This window comes from Schistocerca gregaria, chromosome 5 (genome assembly GCF_023897955.1).
Source record: "Schistocerca gregaria isolate iqSchGreg1 chromosome 5, iqSchGreg1.2, whole genome shotgun sequence".
Lineage (NCBI taxonomy): Eukaryota > Metazoa > Arthropoda > Insecta > Orthoptera > Acrididae > Schistocerca > Schistocerca gregaria.
The window spans coordinates 568,042,057-568,062,578 of record NC_064924.1 but is presented as its reverse complement, the minus strand read 5'-3'; the positions used below and the strand labels follow the sequence as shown (position 1 = coordinate 568,062,578).

The window sequence follows — 20,522 nt, the reverse complement described above, 5'->3', positions numbered from 1 at the left end:
AGGTGTGTCATTCATACCTGTGGAAGCCACACAGACCCCCCCCCTCCCCTCCCTCCCTCCCTCCCTCCCAGGATGGGGGGCTGTGTCTGGCAGTGAGGGTCAACGTGGAACTGCTGTATGTGCTGTATGTGGTATGGGTGGATGACGTGTTGGCCTGCACATGAGGATGGAGTGGTATGGGGAGGAACTGTGTCCCTCACGTGATCAGCTGGCATAATTTGAACTTTGATCGATTCTGTATGTCTGGATTTCCGGAAGGCTTTTGATGCTGTACCACACAAGCAGCTCATAGTGAAATTGTGTGCTTATGGAATATCGTCTCAGTTATCTACATCTACATCTACATCTACATCTACATTTATACTCTGCAAGCCACCCAAGGGTGTGTGGCAGATGGCACTTTATGTGCCACTGTCATTATCTCCATTTCCTGTTCCAGTTGCATATGTGATTGGATTTGTGATTTCCTGTCAGAGAGGTAACAGTTCATAATAATTGACGGAAAGTCATAGAGTACAACAGAAGTGATTTCTGGTGTTCCCCAAGGTAGTGTTATGGGCCCTTTGCTGTTCCTTATCTATATAAACGATTTTGGAGACAATCTGAGCAGCTGTCTTCGGTTGTTTGCAGATGACACTGTCGTTTATCGACTAATAAAGTCATCAGAAGATCAAACAACTGCAAAACAATTTAGAAAAGATATCTGAATGGTGCAAAAAGTGGCAGTTGACCCAACATAACGAAAAGTGTGAGGTCATCCACATGAGTGCTAAAAGGAACTCATTAGACTTCGTATACATGATAAATCAGTCTAATCTAAAATCCTTAAATTCAACTGAACACCTAGGTATTGCAATTATGAGCAACTTAAATTGGAAGGAACACAGAAAGTGTTGTGGGGAAGGCTAACTGAAGACTGCATTTTATTGGCAGGACACTGCTGTACAGTGTGGAATCCTTACTGTATAGGACTGACGGAGTACATCGAAAAAGTTCAAAAAAAGGCAGCACGTTTTGTATTATTGTGAAATATGGGAGAGAGTGTCACAGAAATGATACAGGATTTGGACTGGAAATCATTAAAGGAAAGGCGTTTTTCATTGCGTCGGAATCTTCTCACGAAATTCCAATCACTGACTTTCTCCTCCGAATGTGAAAATATTGACACCAATCTACATTGGGAGGAATGATCACCACAATAAAATAAGGGAAATCAGAGCTCGTACAGAAAGATATAGGTGTTCATTCTTTCCGTGCGCTATACGAGATTGTAGTAATAGACAATTGTGAAGGTGGTTCGATGAACCCTCTGCCAGGCACTTGAATGTGATTTGCGGAGTATCGATGTAGATGTAGATGAAACATCCCTAGGGGGGTTACCGTAGCTCGGAGGAACATGTGGTCAATGCTGTGTGGGAGCAGGCAATCAACTGACGAACCAAGTCCCCAGTTGAATGGGGTGAGTTGTCCTGCAGCTGGATGAAGATGTGGTTGTCGTCAGTGAGGATGGTGTTGTCCTTCACACGTTCGGGCGGGACATCAGTTTGCAGAACCACTAGAGGGGTTAGGGGGTAGGGGGAAGAGAGAGAGAGAGAGAGAGAGAGAGAGAGAGAGAGAGAGAGAGACTCAGACTTCCTCTCAGACACTGGCAAATTTTGTTTTAATGAAAGAGAGCGAATGCGGGAAAGGAAATTGGCAATGATGTTGTCAGTGCCTTTGATATGGCGGACGTCAATGGAGAATGGAGAGATGAAATAGAAATGCCAAAAGTGATGGGGGAGGTGGAGGGTGAGAGGGGTGTGTGTATGGCATCTGCTACTTGTTTATGGTTGATCAGTATGTCGAAAGGTTGGGCCTCGACTTCGAGGAGGAAGTGTTTCACCGCCTCATATACTGCTAAAAGTTCGCGGTCGAAAGCTGAGTATTTTTATTGGGTGCATGAAAGTTTCTTCGAAAAGAAATGAAGAGGCATGACTATGTATTGTGGCATTATTGAAGGACCACATCTACCACAGAACAACTGGCATCCATGATGGTGAAGAGCTCACCATCTGAGATTGGATGAGCGAGAGTGATGGCTCATGCAAGAGAGTCTTTCAGGGCCAGGAAGGCTGTGTGCATTGGATCTGTCCATGGAATGGGTTGCGTCCCTGAAATTTGCTTGCCAGCGAGAGCGTTGGTGGGGCGGCATGGGTGTCGGCTGCTGCAGGCAAATGGCAATAGAAGTAGTTTATTGTTCCCAGGAACCACAGAGCTCTTTCTATGTGATAGGGAGTGGCATGGATAAGATTGATTCCGGCGGCTGAGACTGTGTACCCCAAGATGATGGAGTTTCCTTTACAGTTGTGATGTGGCATTTGTGATCTTGTGCGAATTTGCTGAAGATCAGGATATCGTCAAGATATATAAAACGAAGTCGAACTGGAGCAAGAGAGAGTCAGTAAATGATTGCTACATCTGGGCAGTGTTTTTTAACCCGAATGGCATGAAATGGTACTTGTACAACCTGATGGGGGTGATAACCACTATTTCCGGAATGTCTTGGGGGTGCTACTGGGATTTGGTGATAAGCGCATTTGCAATCCAGTACGCTGAAATTGTTGCACCCACGAGAAGGTGATTGAAGTCGGAAATGTTTGGTATAGGATAATTCTCCATCACAGTTCCAGTGTTGAAGCATATGTAATCGCCACACATACGAAAGGAGCTGTTCTGTTTAGGGGTGATGTGTATGGGTGACGACCAGTTACTATCGGATGGCTGTAAAATTCCCTACTCAAGAATTTCATGTATTTGCTGGCGAGCTGAGCGTAACTTGAGTGGGTTAAGGCGGTGAGCCTTGTGGTGAATAGGTGGGCCCTCGTATCTGATGATGTGATGAACAGTGCCATTCATGATGGTGGAAACCAAATGTTTGATGACTGTGAGCAGATGGGGCATGGTGTCAGTTGATTTATTAGGGACACATGGCTTGGATGCAGTATAGCTGTCTGCTCAAGAGGAGAACGGCAGCAAAAAAGTTACATTTTTGTTATGTTTACACCACCCTGGATGGCGGTTTGTGAGTGTTGAGTGTGAGGCGGGCACGACCAGAGCCCGTAGATGCTGTCTATTGTCCATAGTACGCGAGAGAGGTGCACTCGGCAGTGGAGGCGCAAGAGCGGGGGAATGTTTATCAACACTGTGGACAGGCATTGGCACGGTGGTGGTGGGTGTGGTGGGAGACCGGACGACTGGGTTGTCATGAGGCACGGGAGTGTCAGTTTGCAAAACAGGTGAGAGAGAGAATGAGCTGAGCACATTTGATGGTGGCGGGGGCAACACTGTGTGGTTGACAGTGGAGTTACATGATATAGGTGTGGTGTTGCTAACCTGTGTGCTACTGTTGGTGGAGCTGTCAGGTGCAGCGGATGAAGGCTTGGATGTTGGCACTGCCGAGTGGCGTGAATTGATGTGGGTAGTGATAGTGGCAAGCTCGTCTTTGGCACATGCAATGCAATATTTCAAAACTGGATTCTCACAGTGTAGGGCGCATCTCTTGGAACTTTCCTCCAGGATGCGATTCATGGTTGCACAAGTCATGCTCGCGAGAGCCTCTCACTGATGCTCTAAACAGTTAACAGTGTTTACACTTGGAGCAGTTGGAGCGCGGTCACACGGGATATGGGAGTTAGAGGTGTGGTGAAACAGAGAACTTCGAACAACATTTGGCGACAGGTGGTGGTGTGATAAGATTCCCAGGATCAATTCTGCTATGTCTGCCACGTGGAAGATACAGGGGAGGGAGAAGCCATAAGAGGGGCAGAGTTGAATCTCGATGGAACTGCAGGTCTGTAGTGTAGATGAATACATGGCTCACAGGAGAGAGCGTGTGACTGTGAGGGGGGCTGTGACCATCGATTTAGGTATGACTGAGATGTCAGTGCCGGTGTTCATGAGGAAGTTGCAACTCGAAGAATAGTCTTTGATGTAAAGACGGCTGTTTGATGGGCCAGAGGTGTGGATGGAATGTAGCATGAGTTGGCGCTTATTGGATGATTGGTTTTTCAGATGCTTGCATGGGGGTGGCAATTTCGTGCTTCGCCACTCAATATGGTGAGGGTACATTGTGAGAGGAGGTGGCTGATGATCCTCTGTGTTCAGGTTTGTACACCGCCCCTGCCCCTGCCTGTGGCTGGACGAGCTACCAGTGCAGGAGTTCCAGCCTGTTGTGTGAGCTCCGATGCAAACCGATGGATTCCAGGGCATGGGGGAGGAGGTTAATCTGGAGATCTGTAGGCAGTTTTGATAAACACACAGACCACAGGGTTTCATCTGGCATCATCAGCTTGCTGACCAGGAAGCATACCAGTGCTTAAGCTGGGATGAGGTGATGTTGCTGAGATGTTCCTTGTACAGTATTTGCAGAATAACATCTTGTGGGGGAACACGAGAGGCACTTGATTATAGTCTGTTTTGCAAAATAGTGCTTCAAAGTTAGTGGCGGTGTCAGAAGTAGGACACAGATCAGGTCTGTGTGCCCATGCAGTTCAGTCATGAGACATGGGAATTTTGAATTGTCATCGGTGATGCAGTACAGTTCAAACGAGTTCTCCACTAGTACAAACAACATTGCTGAGTTGTCCTCGGATAGTGGAGGTAGGGTTGGTAAGTGATCCGGTGGTGGTGACAAGGTTAGTTAATTCTGTATACGAGTCCCTCATATCACTTGTATGACGTGGATGCTGGACCAGCACTGTTGACACAGATGGCACTGCGTGGAGTGCGAGTGAGCAGTCTGTCGGAGCAGATGAGAATGGCACTGAAGCACTAGGAAATGATACTGTAGTACTGTCCGATGCAACATTTGTGGCACGGAAGTCCGACACAGAAGGCATGGCCGGCGTCCATGTGAAAGGCGAGTGGGTGAACAGGTGCAGCTGAAACCTCCTGCTAGTTTACTTGATTGGCGGGGGGAGGGGATGGAAGAGCTGACGTAAGCGTTGCAGCACAGTAAAGTATTCCCACCGGGCTATCAACATGATGAGATAGGGCATTTTTGGAGGGGTGGAGGCCTATATAGTGCACTGTGGGACCAAACGGTCACTGGGGGCGGAAACTGGCCTGGAAATGTTCACCATATACACTGGGCATTGTCCACTTTGTGAACCTATGAAGTGAAGTGGTAAAGCAATCGAGCATTGCGGGAGTACAATTGGTACACATGGTCTGCCTAACAAAGGAGAGATTGCGCACTGCACTGCTGTAGTAGTCGCCCGGGTGGCTGGCATCTGATACATATTTTGTTCACGAAATGCAGAATCTGTGTCAGCTTGACGAAATGCAGGAACTTTGCTCTCCTCGTTATTGTTTTCAAAATGCATGTATCAATGCACACTCATTGGAGAAGCAAAGCCTGAGTCTGCAGTCACATGTTGCACTGTCTAGTGGCGAAAGTGTTGGGGTGATGAAACTGCAGGAAACATGCCATGTAATCCAGATGGTGGTGAAGCAACAAAATGTCCCAATGTAGGTGCAGGAGCTTTGATATCCATCTGCTGCACAGCAGGATGCATGTCCAAGTGGAACGAACGAACGCGTAAACAAAGCCGTCATGGTAGACGCAAAAATACTTGCACTACGAGGAAACAGTGTGTTAATTCTTAATCGGGTCACCACTGTGGGATTTGAGTTGGGTTGTAGCCCAAGGAAACAGACTCATTTTTGTAAGACTCAGTATGTTTCATTACAACAAGTCATACAGCTAACTGAACAAGCAAGATGGCATGGGCCATTAGGTTAACAGAGTCAAAGAACTTGTGATGGTGGAGATATGTCATTTGTACTTTTCGATGCCACAGGTGCATACATTTAGTCGGCTTCACATATTATTTTGAAGCTCTTATCAAGCTGATCTTAAATTTTTCCATTTATCTGTTTGTGGGTCCCTTTCATATTAATGTTATTCCTTCCTAGACTTTCCATTGTTTGATTATTTCAGTTGAAATGTGCTGACTACCCCATTCAGTTCTTACATCAGTAGTATACCTTCAGTTGTGTTATAGGGAGTACTGAAATAACGGATACATGCACTACTTCATCATCACAAGGTTAACAACCAGTGAAGTGATGTTTTACCATGAGCATAGGGATTTGAGAAGGTAACATTAATCATTGGATGATATGGATACAGGAGGAGGATATAAGAAATATTTTCATGAAGGCAGAAGAAAAATATAAGGATGACTGAAGAAAGAATATCCATGTGTGTAGCTCCATTCTACCCAATGAACTTGCATGGGATGAATCAACACATTTGGCTTCATATGTCTTTATACCTCTCCAGCATTATGGGAATGCACTTGCTTCCTTAGTACATTTTGTAGGCAAATTCATTTCTATGCATAATTACACTGCATATTCTCTGTATCATGATTGTTTTTAATTTCTGCTGTTTTTCTTGAAACTCTATCCCAGTAAACATTTTGTCCACGTGAAAACAGTGGAAAATAGCTCAAGATGGTTGCCTCTAGTTCAGTGGGAGTAAAGAATTTCCATCTAAGTGCAGTATTTCCCGTCAGTAAGGTTTCTTGATAATTGTGTGTCTGGGAAATGAAATTTCATGTTATACCCTAAAATGAGCTGCAGTGGACAGTACTTCTTGTGTTGGATTTTGGTCATCTACTTTATTTTCTTGGCATTGTTATCAAATTTTGTTACATTTCTATCACACAATCACTATACTCATTTACTGTGGCTGTATGGTTTCAAATTTATATGCTGTTCTGTACTGTCTAACGGCCATCAGCTAAACCAGACATACTCAGGAAATAGTATGAATCAGCAACAGTGTTTGCTGTCAACAATATTATTGACTGCAGAATCTAAGTAGTACGTCAGTTTCAAATTCAAGTATTTGCTCTGCGGCCGTACGAGAGGCCTGCAACACACCAAAGCTTAAACGCATGTGCTAACACCAGTGATTTCTGTTATTGCCCAGTGTGCAAGGACCTTCCTTAAACTTGTAATTTGTGATATTACCCTCAAGTTACTTCTCTGTACCAGAAAAATCACGATTCCTCTTGCTGGACTTGAGTGATTTGGCTGTTTTGAACATATTGATGGTCATATATATGCTGTTCCAGGAAGTTTCTCTAGAAAGCAATGAATACTCTGTCATCAGTGGGAGCAGAACACAGATCAGCCGTCCAGAGGTAAGCTGAAATAAAACTGAGAACAAGACCTGTTACTGTCGTCACTGTTATGAACAGAGAACAACTGCTTCATCCTGCTTGCTTTGCCCTCATAGGGTTGATAAAACTGCTGTATGACCATCCATACCTGTACAATAATGTGTGTTCTCTGTTTGGGAGGTATTCTGCACATTTTAAAGCAGTTTCGTAACTATTTGTTTGTAAGGGGTGTAATACTTTAAAATAATTGTAAGAAAATCACCAAGTGGAGTGTTGTCACTCAAGTATTGCTAAAGTTATGTCCATTGCTGCTAATCCAAAAGTAGCTTAAATTTTGGGTGCTTTTGTCTTCAGATATTGACTCATTTGTTTCTTGAGGGATAACCTACTGTGGCTTATAATAGTCTTTGTAACACTAAAAAGCTGTATATGCAAATGATAATAGGAAAATAATTTTGTAACGCAACTGCAATGGAACAGATTGTATTCAAGCCTGTGTCTGCTGATCTGCTGCAATCTAGGGAGTGGATATTTTTTCCTATTTATATTTGCTTGTAATTTCATTTTGGCTTACTCTTTTCGGTATGTGTAGCATAATTGTTAGTCCTGCATCTCATTTTGAGGGACGCAGGCTTCAAAACATGGGTTGTATGTTCTTTGTGACATTGGTCTGTGTTCAGCGTAGCGGAGATACTGCATTAGTTAGTTCACCTGTCACCAGGAAAAAAGAAACCTACATTGACACTTCTTTACAACACATTGTTTTATGGATTCAGTGTCTTATGCCACATTTTTTTTCCTCATGTGTACTTCCATCTTTTTCGCATAATATAAGGTCAGGTGCCCCTTTCACTAATAAACTTTTTTTCTTTGTTTGTGTGGTGCTTTAACTTATTGTCCAACAGGTTCCAAATTCAGTCCTATTTCTTTTCTCTTACAACTTACTGCTTGTGTTATTAAGAAATGTCAGAGAACAGTGAAAAGTGCAGAGATAGTGTGCAGCTAAGGCATTCGTAATAATAAGTCTGTAACACAATTGTGGTCTAGCCAGTAGTGATAGTGGTTAAACATATTCAGAACAAATGCCAATAAAAATGAAATGGTAAAAGACCTGTTGGCACACGGCATATAGTAGTCCACTGTCGAGCAATTTTAGTTAACGCGAGATTCAGTTCCATAATGTCTGAAATTTTCTTAAACACAGACATAAGCCTCTTTTAACACAGTGCCCATTGCTACTTGTCCCTTGTAGCATATATTGCAGTCTTCTGTCCACTGTCTATTATGATAACCTGGGATTTTCCATTTTCTACATTTTTTCTCTCTCTTAATGTTAAGATTGCTTTTAAATGCCAGATTTTGCCCTTCCTCACACGCTGAGTAAGCAGAGTTCCATGTTAATTCTTTGTTTTGGGTCTCTTATGATGTTATGCTTCATCTCATTATAAAGTCTTGCTTTCCTTGGTACAGTACTTCCTGAAATGGAAATTATATGCTTATGCAGTTTCAGGCTACTGTGGTTTCAAGTTTATTTCTGTGTTGTATTATGTATAAAGTGATAGTTTTTCTTCTTATTAGTTTTCTCTAATTATTAACAACTTTTTAAATTGCTTGTTTGGATCTCTTTAATGTTAGTGCAGATCATGGTTAAATTTTTGAAAGACTGCCAGAAATAAGTTGTGAAACATAAAGTGTTATTTTTGTCATTGCTTCTGTGTGTAACACACTGTAAATCCAAAATAATAATTACAAAATCAAAATTCCTTGTAATTGACAGAGATATCTAATAGGAAAAACTTTGCTCATCTGAATAGTTTGTGGGGTACGTAAGGAGTTACTTTTAACAAAATATATCACATATGTTCAGGGGATGTGAAAACTCATTTTGTACTTGTAAGGAGTCTTCAGTAGTGTAGACCAGAGAAAATGTGAAAGTGAGTGTAAATACTCTGGAGATATGAAAATATGTAATATGATAAAGGAAAGAAAAAATTCAGTGATTACCAAGAGTAAGTGTTACAGTGAATTCTTAATAAGCAAACCTGATAACAAGAATTGTAGTAGTAGATAACAAATAAACAAAAGAGATATCATACAAAAAATTGACATGAAAACCACAATTCCAGGGAGAACTAACTGATGTGACAGAGACAGTTTCAACAAAGCAAATCATTTTATCACAATTGTTGATTATTAATGGCTTATAAGTGTCTAAAAATGCAACTCTAGTTATGACTCCTTATGTTCTTTTTTGACCTACAATGTATGCACATTTACACGAGGATGTCTTTTTGGTAAGCAAAAATGAAGGCAGGCAACCACTCACCCATAGCAGGTTGATGTATGCAGCATAGAAAAACAGTACAGAATGTGTCTGAAAACATGAACATAAACTAGAAAAAGAGTGATAGCTCAGAAGCTAAAACATCTCTGTGCTGTTAAATGTTTCTGTACGAACTACACTGAAATAGCTACAGATTGGTAGTTGCCTTTCCTTATTTTTGTTTATTTTAGACATTCTGGAATTTCCTTTATTGTAATAGTGTCTCTTTAGTCACAAATCAAATTAAGTGGGAAACACTGCTGGAACAATGAAGCAGAATCCTTTGGGATGACAGGTGCACCAAAGTACGCACTGTTGCTGAGAAATGTTCCAATTTCCTTTCCCCAAATGTTTGGCCATGTCTTCCTGATGAGAAAGTGTGGATTAAAGAAAATGCTTGTTGGGATTGTTAGATACTAGTAAAGAACATCATGCATGTGCAAACTTCATGTCATGAACATATACCATAGAGAGCTAGTAAGGATTAAACCATTACACCAGTAGAAAGCCCAAGCTATGGTTTGATGTGAAAAAAAGTATATCAAAAGAAGGGAATTTCACATTATGCTACATCTTCAATCAGTTACCTAAATTGTTCTGTGTCTTTTGTTTGTATAAGAATGTTCTTTTCTGTATGAATGGGGGGTTGGGATGGGGGGTTGGGGGGGGGGGGGGGGGGGGGAAGAGAGATCCTTCTTCAAAAAAGAAAACTGAGATCAAAGATAAAGTAAGTGAATTTTATACCTAAAGATATAGTTATTTACCCCTTTACCTCCTTTCTTATAGAGAAAAGTGTCCTTGTAGTGCCCAAGAGTCTAGACGACTAGTGGTGATTTATTGAACATTTGATAGATTTATGGAAAATGTGGTTAAAAATAGTGCTCCAGTGAAGACAGGAAAAGATGTGACATAAAATGTTGGTATTTCAGTTGAAATAAAAATGACAAATTTCCTTATGATATGGGAATGGGTTTTTTCTTTTACTTGTCTGGTATCTCATGTTAAATGCTCAAGAAATTTGTCTCATGGTGTAAATGTTTAAATGTCTTGTAATGTTTTGTGCCATATCGGGTGTGATACAAGTGTATCTTTAGAATCATTTGAAACTGGACATACTGTGTGTTTCTCAAAAACCCTCTGCACTTCACATGCTGGATAAGCTTTAATCGCCAATACCTGCCATTTCAGACTAAAGGTAGTGAAGATTATCTTAGCATGGATGGCAGTGCTCCTCTGTCACGCCAGATATCAGTCAGGCTTTCACAGAAGAGATTAGCTCGCAGTCCTACTAACAGGTGGAGGTCAGCTACTCGGAAAGTCCGAGTATGTAACTTTGCTACTAACATAACACTGTTTCTTTATTGGCTGTTGCTTGTGAAATGTGCTGTCTGTGCTTCTTTGCTTTTGTTATATTGCTGTACAGTTTTATTTTTAAATTCTGAGTTATAATTAGAATATTGTTTTCAAGTATTGATCACAATGTGTAAGTCATGCCTGACTTTGTGATGAGAGAAACTTTACAGTAGGTGCAAAATGCATTATTGTTACCAATAACAAGTATTAAAGTCCATAATGTTTAACTCTCAGTAACTGTAACAACTGTAATTTGTATTCTGTTAAGTTGGATACAAGTGAATTGTAGTTAAACTGATTAAAAATGACTACTTTATTTTTGCATGAAGCTTTTGTGTCAGTACTTTAATTTTTTACATGATATTTGCAAAACATAGAGCATGCACTAATTTTTAATTAATTAATAAGTACTTCTACCATTTCATGAGCACAAATGAAAGCTGATTTTCCTTGGGTATTTGTTAACTTAGATGTGTTCCTGTTTCTGATGATTTTTAGGTTGAAATTGAAGATGATGAGAGTGTCGGCTTTAGAGAAAATACTCCCGTATGTATTAAATAATTGAATATTTCTTTATACACTTATTAATTCCTAGTACATCAATATAATATAATAATAATAATAATAATAATAATAATAATAATAATAATAATAATAATAATGATTATTTATGTGGTAGCATTATATTTACAATTTTGCTGTTGACACACACACACACACACACACACACACACACACACACACACACTGTACACTTGTTCTGATAATTGGTACTTGTTCTCAAAGTAATTTGTGTGTATCGCAATATTAGGAAAAGGATAGCACATCTCACTGTAAAGATGACACATTGAGCTGCAGAACAGGCACAACAAAACGTATGTTAAAAAGACTGTTAAATATTGATCAGCCAGGCAAAGAATTCTTCTGGAAAGAAAACATACACACACATTCACACAAGCAAGTGAACCCTACACACTTATGACTGCTATCTCTGGCTGCTTGGGCCTGAATGCAACTGCTGCACTGAACAAAAGCAGCAATCTGGAAGGAGGCAATGGAAGGGGAGAGGCAGCAGGGTGTGAGGAGAGAGAAAAGCACTGTCTGGCGGAGTGCACAGGGACTAGACTGTGGCATGACAAAGCTGTGAGGTGCAGCATTGGGACGCTGTGGGGAGGGCGGGCTCGGGCGAAATGGGGAGTGGAAAAGGAAATAGGCAGATAAGTGAAGAAGGGTAGGTGTGTGGCAGAGAGTGGCACACTACTACTTTTCATTTGAAAGGAAGGCAGTCATGGCCAGCCACTTGGTACTTTCCTATGCCAGCCTGTTTATGGGCCACCTAGTATCTGAAAACCCCAGACCTATGCTCATTCCTTCACAACCTGAACACCTTCCCTCCCATCCACTTCACCTGGTCCTCCTCAACCCCCTGTATGACTTTCCTGGACGTTGACCATCTCCGCTCTGATGGCTTCATCCACATCTCTGTCCACATGAAAGCCACCAACCACAAACAGTACCTGCATTTGCACAGTTATCATCTCTTCCACACCAAAAAATCCCTCCTACACATCTTGGCCATCCAGGAGTAGCATATCTGCAGTGACAACCATTCCCTTGCCCAGTGTGTTGAAGGTCTCACTAAGGTATTCATAGTCAGTCACTATCCCCCAGATCTAGTCCGCGAACAGATCTCCCATGCCATTTCCCTCCACACTCCCAAATCCCCAGCACTAAAAAAGAGAGCCCCCTTCATCACCCATTACCACCCTTAATTGGAACAACTGAAACGCAGCTTTTACTAGGACTTTGATTACCTATGATCATGCTCTGAAATGAGTGACATACTACCCAAGAGACTTCCCATCCCTCTTAAAGTGGTGTTCATTCATACAACCAACCTCCACAGCATCCTAGTCCATTCCCAATCCCAACCACTTGCCACAGGGATCATATCCCTGTAGAAGACCTAAATACAAGGACTGTCCAATTCACCCACCCAGCACTTAGCACTTCCTATTCCAGCCTTGTCACAGGCTTATCCTACCCCATCAGAGGCTGGGCCACCTATGAAGGCAGCCATATCATATACCAGCTCTGCTGCAATCACTGCACAGCTTTTCATATTGGTATGAATACCATCTAGCTGCCCACCAGGATTACTGCCCACTGTCAAAACGCGGCAAAGAGCATGGTAGACTAAACTGTGGCACAATGTGCAGCTGAATGTAAAATGCTTGGTTTCAGTGGCTTCTTCCTATCCTGGGCCATCTGGATCTCCTCTCCAACACCATCTTTGCTGAACTGCAGTCATGGGTGTTGCCCTTACAACACATTGTACACTCATTAAGTTATCCTAGCCTCAGCCTATGGTAATCTGCTGTCCCTACACCCTCCACCAATAGTGCACCCCCCCCCCCCCCTCCACCCCACCCTATCATCTCCTGCCTATTCATGTCCCCTCACAATCATCATGTGTGATCCTGTGCCAATGCACCTGCCTTTCTTTTCTCTTCCCTGCTCCTCTCCTTTTCCATGTGCCTCCTCCCCTTCTGACGCATCTTCCTGCCTCATAACCTTCTGACACATTGCCTAGTAGTCTGTCATGTCTCTGTCTAGTCCCTGCACGCTGCACCAGACAGCAATCTTGTCCACACTCCTGTTGCCCCCCTTCCCCCTTTCCCAGCCCACTCCAGATTGCTACTTTCATACAGCATGAAGTTGCATTCTGGTCTGAACTGCTGGAGATGATGCTTGTGCCTGTCCGAAACTCAGTGTTTCATTTTTGTAGCAATCTGTCCTTTCCCTAATATTTTTGATAGTCCAACTTGGAGTTTCCATTGTTCAAATTAAAGTTTACTGTTTTTCATGTCTTGAATTTTTATTAAGTGTAATGTTAGTATGTTGTGAAGGCCATTGTCATTTTTTCCTTCATGTAACAGTAACAGTTAAGATTATGTAACTATTAATGAACAACAGACCTTGCCTAGCTGGGGTGCTTGCATGCCTCACTGATACAGATAAGCTATACATTGGGTTTAATCACAGTGGAGGTGTATTTGCAGAGAGGCAAGACCAACATGTGGTTCCTGAAGGAAGACAGCAGCCTTTTCACTAATTACAGGGGTAACAGTCTGGAGGATTAAGTGACTCAACCTTGTAACGCAAGCCAATAAGGTCTAACTACGCTGGTACTGCAGATGGTTGAAAGCAACAACAGCTGTTATTTTTCCCAAGGGCATGCAGGTCTGCTGTATTGCTCAATCCTCCCACTACCAGTTTTTTTTTTTTTCCACTGAGTCCCACTAGCATCACAAAGACCCCAAGTAATTCAGATGGAACAGATTGGCAATATTTTAATGAACTAACATAAAAACATGCATTACAGCTGTTCTATGTAGCAGCCATTCTACATTTATAAATCTTATATTCAAGAAATAAAAAGAAATTTAGATTGTGTGTATATTGCCCACAGTGACACTAGTGCAAAAAAACTGTGGATAAATTGTGTGTTGTAAATATTAAACTGAACAAAATGTCTTTGGACTGTATGCCCACATAGGACAGTTGATTAAGAGGGAGAAAGTCATATATTTTGAAAGTAATAACTTTGAAAACAAGGGAGATGTATACTTCCAATGTGCTTAAGGGGTCATAGTGGTACTAGGAGGGTTAATGATGATGTTATCTTTTCGAGTGAAATATTCCTGAGGTAAAGTAGTACCCATTCCAATCCACAGTTGAGGACTACCAAGGAGAATAAGGAAAAACAAAACTAGCATTCTATGTGTCAAACTACAGAACATTAGCTCCCTTAATCAGGTAGGTAGTCTAGAGAATTTAAAAGGAAAAGTGACTAGATTGAAGTGAAGTGCAGTAACTGGAAGATTAGTACATATGGTCATGTCAGTACCAAGTTATCAAAACACAAAATCAAATAGCAGTAATGTAGGAGAAAGTCTAATGTGTAAATATATGAGGGCCATTCAGTAAGTAATGCAACACATTTTTTTTTTCTGAAAGCAGCTTGATTTTCTTAAGTATTCAAATACATCATATTATTCCCCACTTCTATGGCTACAAAACCCTATTTTTGAACGTAATCTCCATTCTATGTGATGGCCTTAAGCCTCTTACTAGAAGGGCCTCTATGCCTGCATAGTACCACTCTACTGATCATTGTCAGAGGCAATATCTTGCTGCATCAGTAACTTCCCATCATCCTCATACTTCTTTCCACAGTGTGTATTTTTTATTGGTCCAAACAGATAAGTCAGAAGGTGCGAGTTCTGGGCTGTAAGGTGGATGTGGAAGAACAGTCCAATGAGTTTTTGTGAGCTCCCTTTGGTCTGCAGATGTGTGTAAGGCCTTGGGTTGTCACGATGAAGGAGAAGTTTATTTGCATTTTTGTGGCGATGAATGTGCTGAAGTTATTTCTTCAATTTCCTGGTGGTAGCACAGTGCACTTCAGAGTTGATCATTGCAGTATGAGGGGAGGATATCAAACAGGTAACCCCTTTAGAGTTATAGAAGATTGTTGGAATGACTTTACAGCTTTGAGCTTTTTCTTTGGAGGAGGGTTGGTGTAGTGCCACTCCGTGGATTGCCGTTTTGTTTCTGGTTTGAAGTGATGGACCAGTGTTGCATCACCTGTGACAATGTTTGAAAAAAAATTGTCATGATCAGTCTTGAATGTACAAGCAATTCTGCAAATATGGTCCTTTGTAGCCGTTTTTGGTATTCTGTTAGACAGTGAGCAATCCAGCGGTTACACATCTTTGGACAGATATTGGATGAGGCTGTCAGCACTACCTACAGAGACATCCAGTTGAGCAGCGAGGTGTTTGATTGTGCTCCATTGATCATCTCAAATGAGAATGTCCACATGTTTCAACATTGTACGAGTCACATCTGTGTGCAGCCGCCTGCAAGTGTGGCCGAGCGGTTCTAGGCACTTCAGAATGGAAATGCGCGACCGCTACGGTCGCAGGTTCGAGTTCTGCCCCGAGCATGGATGTGTGTGATGTCCTTAGGTTAGTTAGGTTTAAGTAGTTCTAAGTTCTAGGGGACTGATGACCTCAGATGTTAAGTCCCATAGTGCTCAGAGCAATTTTTTTTGTGTGTGCAGCCAGCCAGCATGCTGGAAATTAGACAGGTTTGCATGACCTTGTTGTGATGATGACAGACTCCTCACTTAACAACTCCCCAGACTTTTTTTCGCTGCCAGGCCCCTGTAAACATTCTGCAACCACTTATGAATATCTGCAAAGGTCTGAATTTCCACCAAAGGAAACTTAATGTTAGCTCCCTGCAAGGAATGCAACTCTGTTACAGACAACGTTTTGAAGGCTATACATAACACTGCCACCAATTGGAACGTCATTAAAAACAGTGTTGCATTACTTATTGAATGCTCCTTGTACATAAAGTGCCCTGTGTGTGTGTGTGTGTGTGTGTGTGTGTGTGTGTGTCCAGCATCTCCTCCCAAACCCCTTGATCAATTTGAACCAAATTTGGTACACAAATAGCAAATTCATAAGTATCATCACCATGGGGTTAGAACCTCTTAGATTCCATACAATGGAGATATGGCCAAAAACATATTTTGTCTTCTGTCCCTGCCATGTAGGGTGCCCCACCTGACAGGCATGTTGTGTGGGAGGAGTATTGACCTGCTTTGAAGGGTAGCCTACATATCAGGGTCAACAAACAATTTTCTAAATTGACCTGTTTTGCATGGCAGCCTATACGACAGGGGCAAAAAAAAAAACAGTCCTCAATCCCGTGACGTGTAGTCTTCACTGAAAAATGGGCATGTTGTGGGAGTAGTACCAGCCTGATTTTCAGTAACACTGCTGAATTTATAAAAATGTAATCTTCATATTCACAAACAGTCCAAACACAAGTCCCCTAATTTGTTCTGTAAACATGACTACTGGTACTACACCAAAAGCCATAGGGTGGCAGTTGATGTGTAGTTGGTATCCAGTAAAACATTAGGTTTTCATGAGTAGTTCATCAGAAGCTTCATGTAGTTATGATTGAGAATCCATATATACTTTATGATCTGCCTGAGTTTCATAAATGTCAGATTCATTAATATCTCTTTATGCAGTTATTTTATTTGTATCAGCAATATGTTGCCATTATCAGTATCTATTCCTGAAATGCATTAAATGTACACTGTTACACAAAGGAAAACACTAATTTTAGATGTTGTGATTAATTTCACCTTTATATTCAATAACGTGACATTACCATTTGTATTCCTTACATTTTAATAACATGTGCTTCTTTATACAGTATGTCATCTGCAGCATGAACTTTCGCTGAAATTTGCATTCAGTCCTACAGTGATTGCTTCATAAATGCATTCCCCCCCCCCCCCTCCTCCACTCTCACTGTGTGAGTTGGGTAGACTCACTCACCTACAGAATTTACGCACAGTATACCTGATAAAATGACTGATCTCATATATGAAGTAATTTTTCCTGCAACGACTACCATTTTTCTAAAGTGCCAGATGCGGGAAATGTGATTTCATACAAGAAATTTTATGTAGATGTGAGCCTGAGTGTAAAATAGATGATTAATAATTGATCCTCAACAGCTGCACCAGCTGCTTAATATATAGTGAAGTCCATTGTGTTTGTAGAGATAACCATTACGTTGATATAGATTGATTCCTTATTATCCATTTGACATAAATACATGTAATAAACTTCAACAAGATACTTAGCTATGGTTTTAATATTTCTTGATATGATGTTTGCCACTTACCATATAGCGGAGATGCTGAGTCTCGATAGGCACAACAAAAAGATTTGCACAGTTGCGTGTGCGCCCATACGCCCCCCCCCCCCCCCCCCACACACACACACAAACTTACACACACGTCTTCAGTCTCAGAGAGCTAAAACCACTCTCTGCACACACGTCTGCAGTCCCAGAGAGCTGAAACCAAACTCTGGTGTGGTTTCAGCTCTCTGAGACTGTAGACGTGTGTGCAAGTTGCGTTTGCATGAGTGTGTGAATGTGTGTCTACTGCTGAGACAAAGGCCTTTATGGCCGAAAGCTACAATTGCGCGAATCTTTTTGTTGTGCTTATCGTGACAGCATGTGGTGAGTGGCAACTTTCCTTCTCTGGTATTGTTACATTCAATCCTGGGTTTTCCATTGTTTGATTAATATGATGTTTTACATAACTAATTATTACAACATTGTAGTTGTATTGGCACATGAAAGAATAGTCCTAACCAGTAAAATTGATTTGTAATGAGATACTGTGCAGCTTTTCATTAATCAGTTTGACAGGAATTCCTTGGGTGGAATTTGGAAACTTGTTATAGACTTTAATTGCTATGAAAACAAGACTATTGTTAATTTTAGATTAGAAATATGCAGTTTCTGATATTATACGTGTGTCTTTAATTTGTTAAACTTATGTTCAGTAACTCAGCAGGTATTTAATTAACACTAAGGAAATTATATAGATTAATTACTGGTAAGATCTTATATTTAATGACCAAAATTTCTGATTGTTTCCTTCTGAATTATAAAAATATTGGTCATGGTCTTGCTGCTTCCCCATAGTATTAATTCAGTACTTAACAAGTCACTGATTTTGACCACAAACATTGTGCTTTCTCAGGCTCTTGCTTGCAAGCAGTAGTAGGTGTGGTAGTGAGTGAGGGAAGTGCATGTCCACTATGTGATTGCAACAACATGAGAGCAGTGCCAACTGTGAAATGGGAAAGGCCAGTTTTGATGGCAGTGCCATCTGATAGTGGCAATGGCAAGTTGGCATTCTGCAACACTGAGAGTGTCTTCACATTTTAATCCTCAGTGTGTGGAGTCTTCTCTTTTTACCTAAAAATTTTAGTGCATCATAAGACACCGAATAGTTTCAAGAAACTACATTTACAAAGCTGCTACATATGTTATCATGTCAAAAAATACAGAAGTGGAAAATGTGAATGAGAGGTTGTAAACTTAAATGGAAACTCTCCAAAGAGGGTGAAGATACACAGTTCAGATACTCTACAAGATTGCAGTGTTACTACCAAAGTCATTGTGTACTTTTTCAGCTGGTTATACTTATACCTCGTATAATAGTATACTATTTGCATTAAATCTAGATGTTGCACTTCCTGTCATCAAATTCATATTGTTTACAAGGTACTGTAATACAGTTTTAAGAAACATAAGTCATATAACCTACATGCATATGGATATTTACATCAGTATTTTCTAGCAAGTCATCTGTTTTTAAACACAATGGGTGATATCTTAATTTTGATTCTGAGACACACACTATTGGACATAGAGTGAATTTGATAGTTGACCTCCAGACCACACAACTTGATTTCTCTTTTAAGGATATGACTTGACCAGCTTTAAACTGTTGCTACAGATTCCATCATACTGCAGTTTAGAGATAAAATCAGAGGGCACAACAAAGTCAAAGGCGTTGCACGGATCCCAGAAGGTGACCTATGTGTGAGGATGGACCTCAAATTTTACTGAAATATCTCGCCAAAAGTTCTGTCACTGACATTTCCTGTAACCAAACTGTGATATGCTTGATATCTTACTGTGTTCTCAGTACTCGTCTGCTTGTTGATACATGATGCTTTCAAATACAAGGACGAACGTGGAAATTAGTGAAGTTGGTCTATAATTATCATTCCCAGATTTGATGTCTTCCTTAAAACTTGAAGTCACCTTGGATTTTTATTAGGGCATCTGGAAAGACATCTTCTACAAGACGTAAATTTGTAGAATATATTAACAGTGCTACAGTGCAATGTATTACATCTTTCAGTGGGTTTATGATACATAAGTATTGTGATGACTCTTCATCTGATGCTGTTTTGCAGTCACCATTGCAATACCATTTGGATGTAAAGGCAATTGACCTCTACCATGTCATTGGTGTTGTTTGAGTAGATATTAGCAGCAGTGTCCAATTCAGTGATTTCTTCAGTTGTTACTACTTCTAGGGTTTTGTACCTAAATCAGTAAAAATAGAACTCTTATAGGACTGTATGAAATGTGTTTTTGCCGTCAGCCTCTTTTATTTTAAATCCAAATATCGACCAGTTTCAGTCGTGGATCATCTTCATGGATAAGGGTTAAAATGGTTTAAGCCACAACACTTCATTTGTCAGGACTTAAATAATGCGTGGAGCATGTCATGAGTATCGGTATGCAATACAGGACTTTTATAAGCAAACAAACGAACATAATAATAGCAAAAGTGTACCCAGAGCAGTAGGATCACTCCGTCCGACTGTCTGTCCGTCTGTCCGTCCGACTGTCTGTCTGTCTGTCTGTCCGTCCGACTGTCTGTCTGTCTGTCTGTCCGTCCGACTGTTTGTCTGTCTGTCCGTCCGACTGTTGAAATTTTTTTTCTCAGAAACAGATAGACGTGTCAAGTTGAAATGTGTGGCATACTAAGGACTATGGCACCTTGGTGTTGTAATAAATGTTAGCGTCTAAGTCAATGCAATCAAGAGATAACAGTGATTTATGTCACATTTTTTGATACTCGTAAACTCCCTCATCAAAATTTGTTGGATTCTTCCCATTGGTCTAGAATTGTGAAATTTAGCATGAAGCAAGGTTTCAAAGTACAAATAAAAGAAAAAAGTCCTAATACTGTGTATTTGTTATAA

General features: G+C 40.9%; 1 protein-coding gene across 11 annotated transcripts in view; it reads left to right on the top strand.

Annotated features, from left to right (window-relative positions):
- LOC126272844 (piezo-type mechanosensitive ion channel component) overlaps nt 1–20,522 on the top strand; it is a 651,486-nt gene that overhangs the window by 208,447 nt on the left and 422,517 nt on the right. For 6 of the 11 annotated variants that reach the window (XM_049976056.1, XM_049976052.1, XM_049976050.1 and 3 more), the window contains exon 8: nt 11,347–11,394. The exons of 2 other annotated variants lie outside the window; for them this stretch is intronic. In XM_049976056.1, the coding sequence (XP_049832013.1) occupies nt 11,347–11,394 (48 nt within the window). Of the gene's footprint in view, nt 1–7,124; nt 7,194–10,683; nt 10,819–11,346; nt 11,395–20,522 lie in introns of all 11 variants that reach the window. 3 more of the 11 variants (XM_049976054.1, XM_049976048.1, XM_049976057.1) reach the window with 2 other exon arrangements.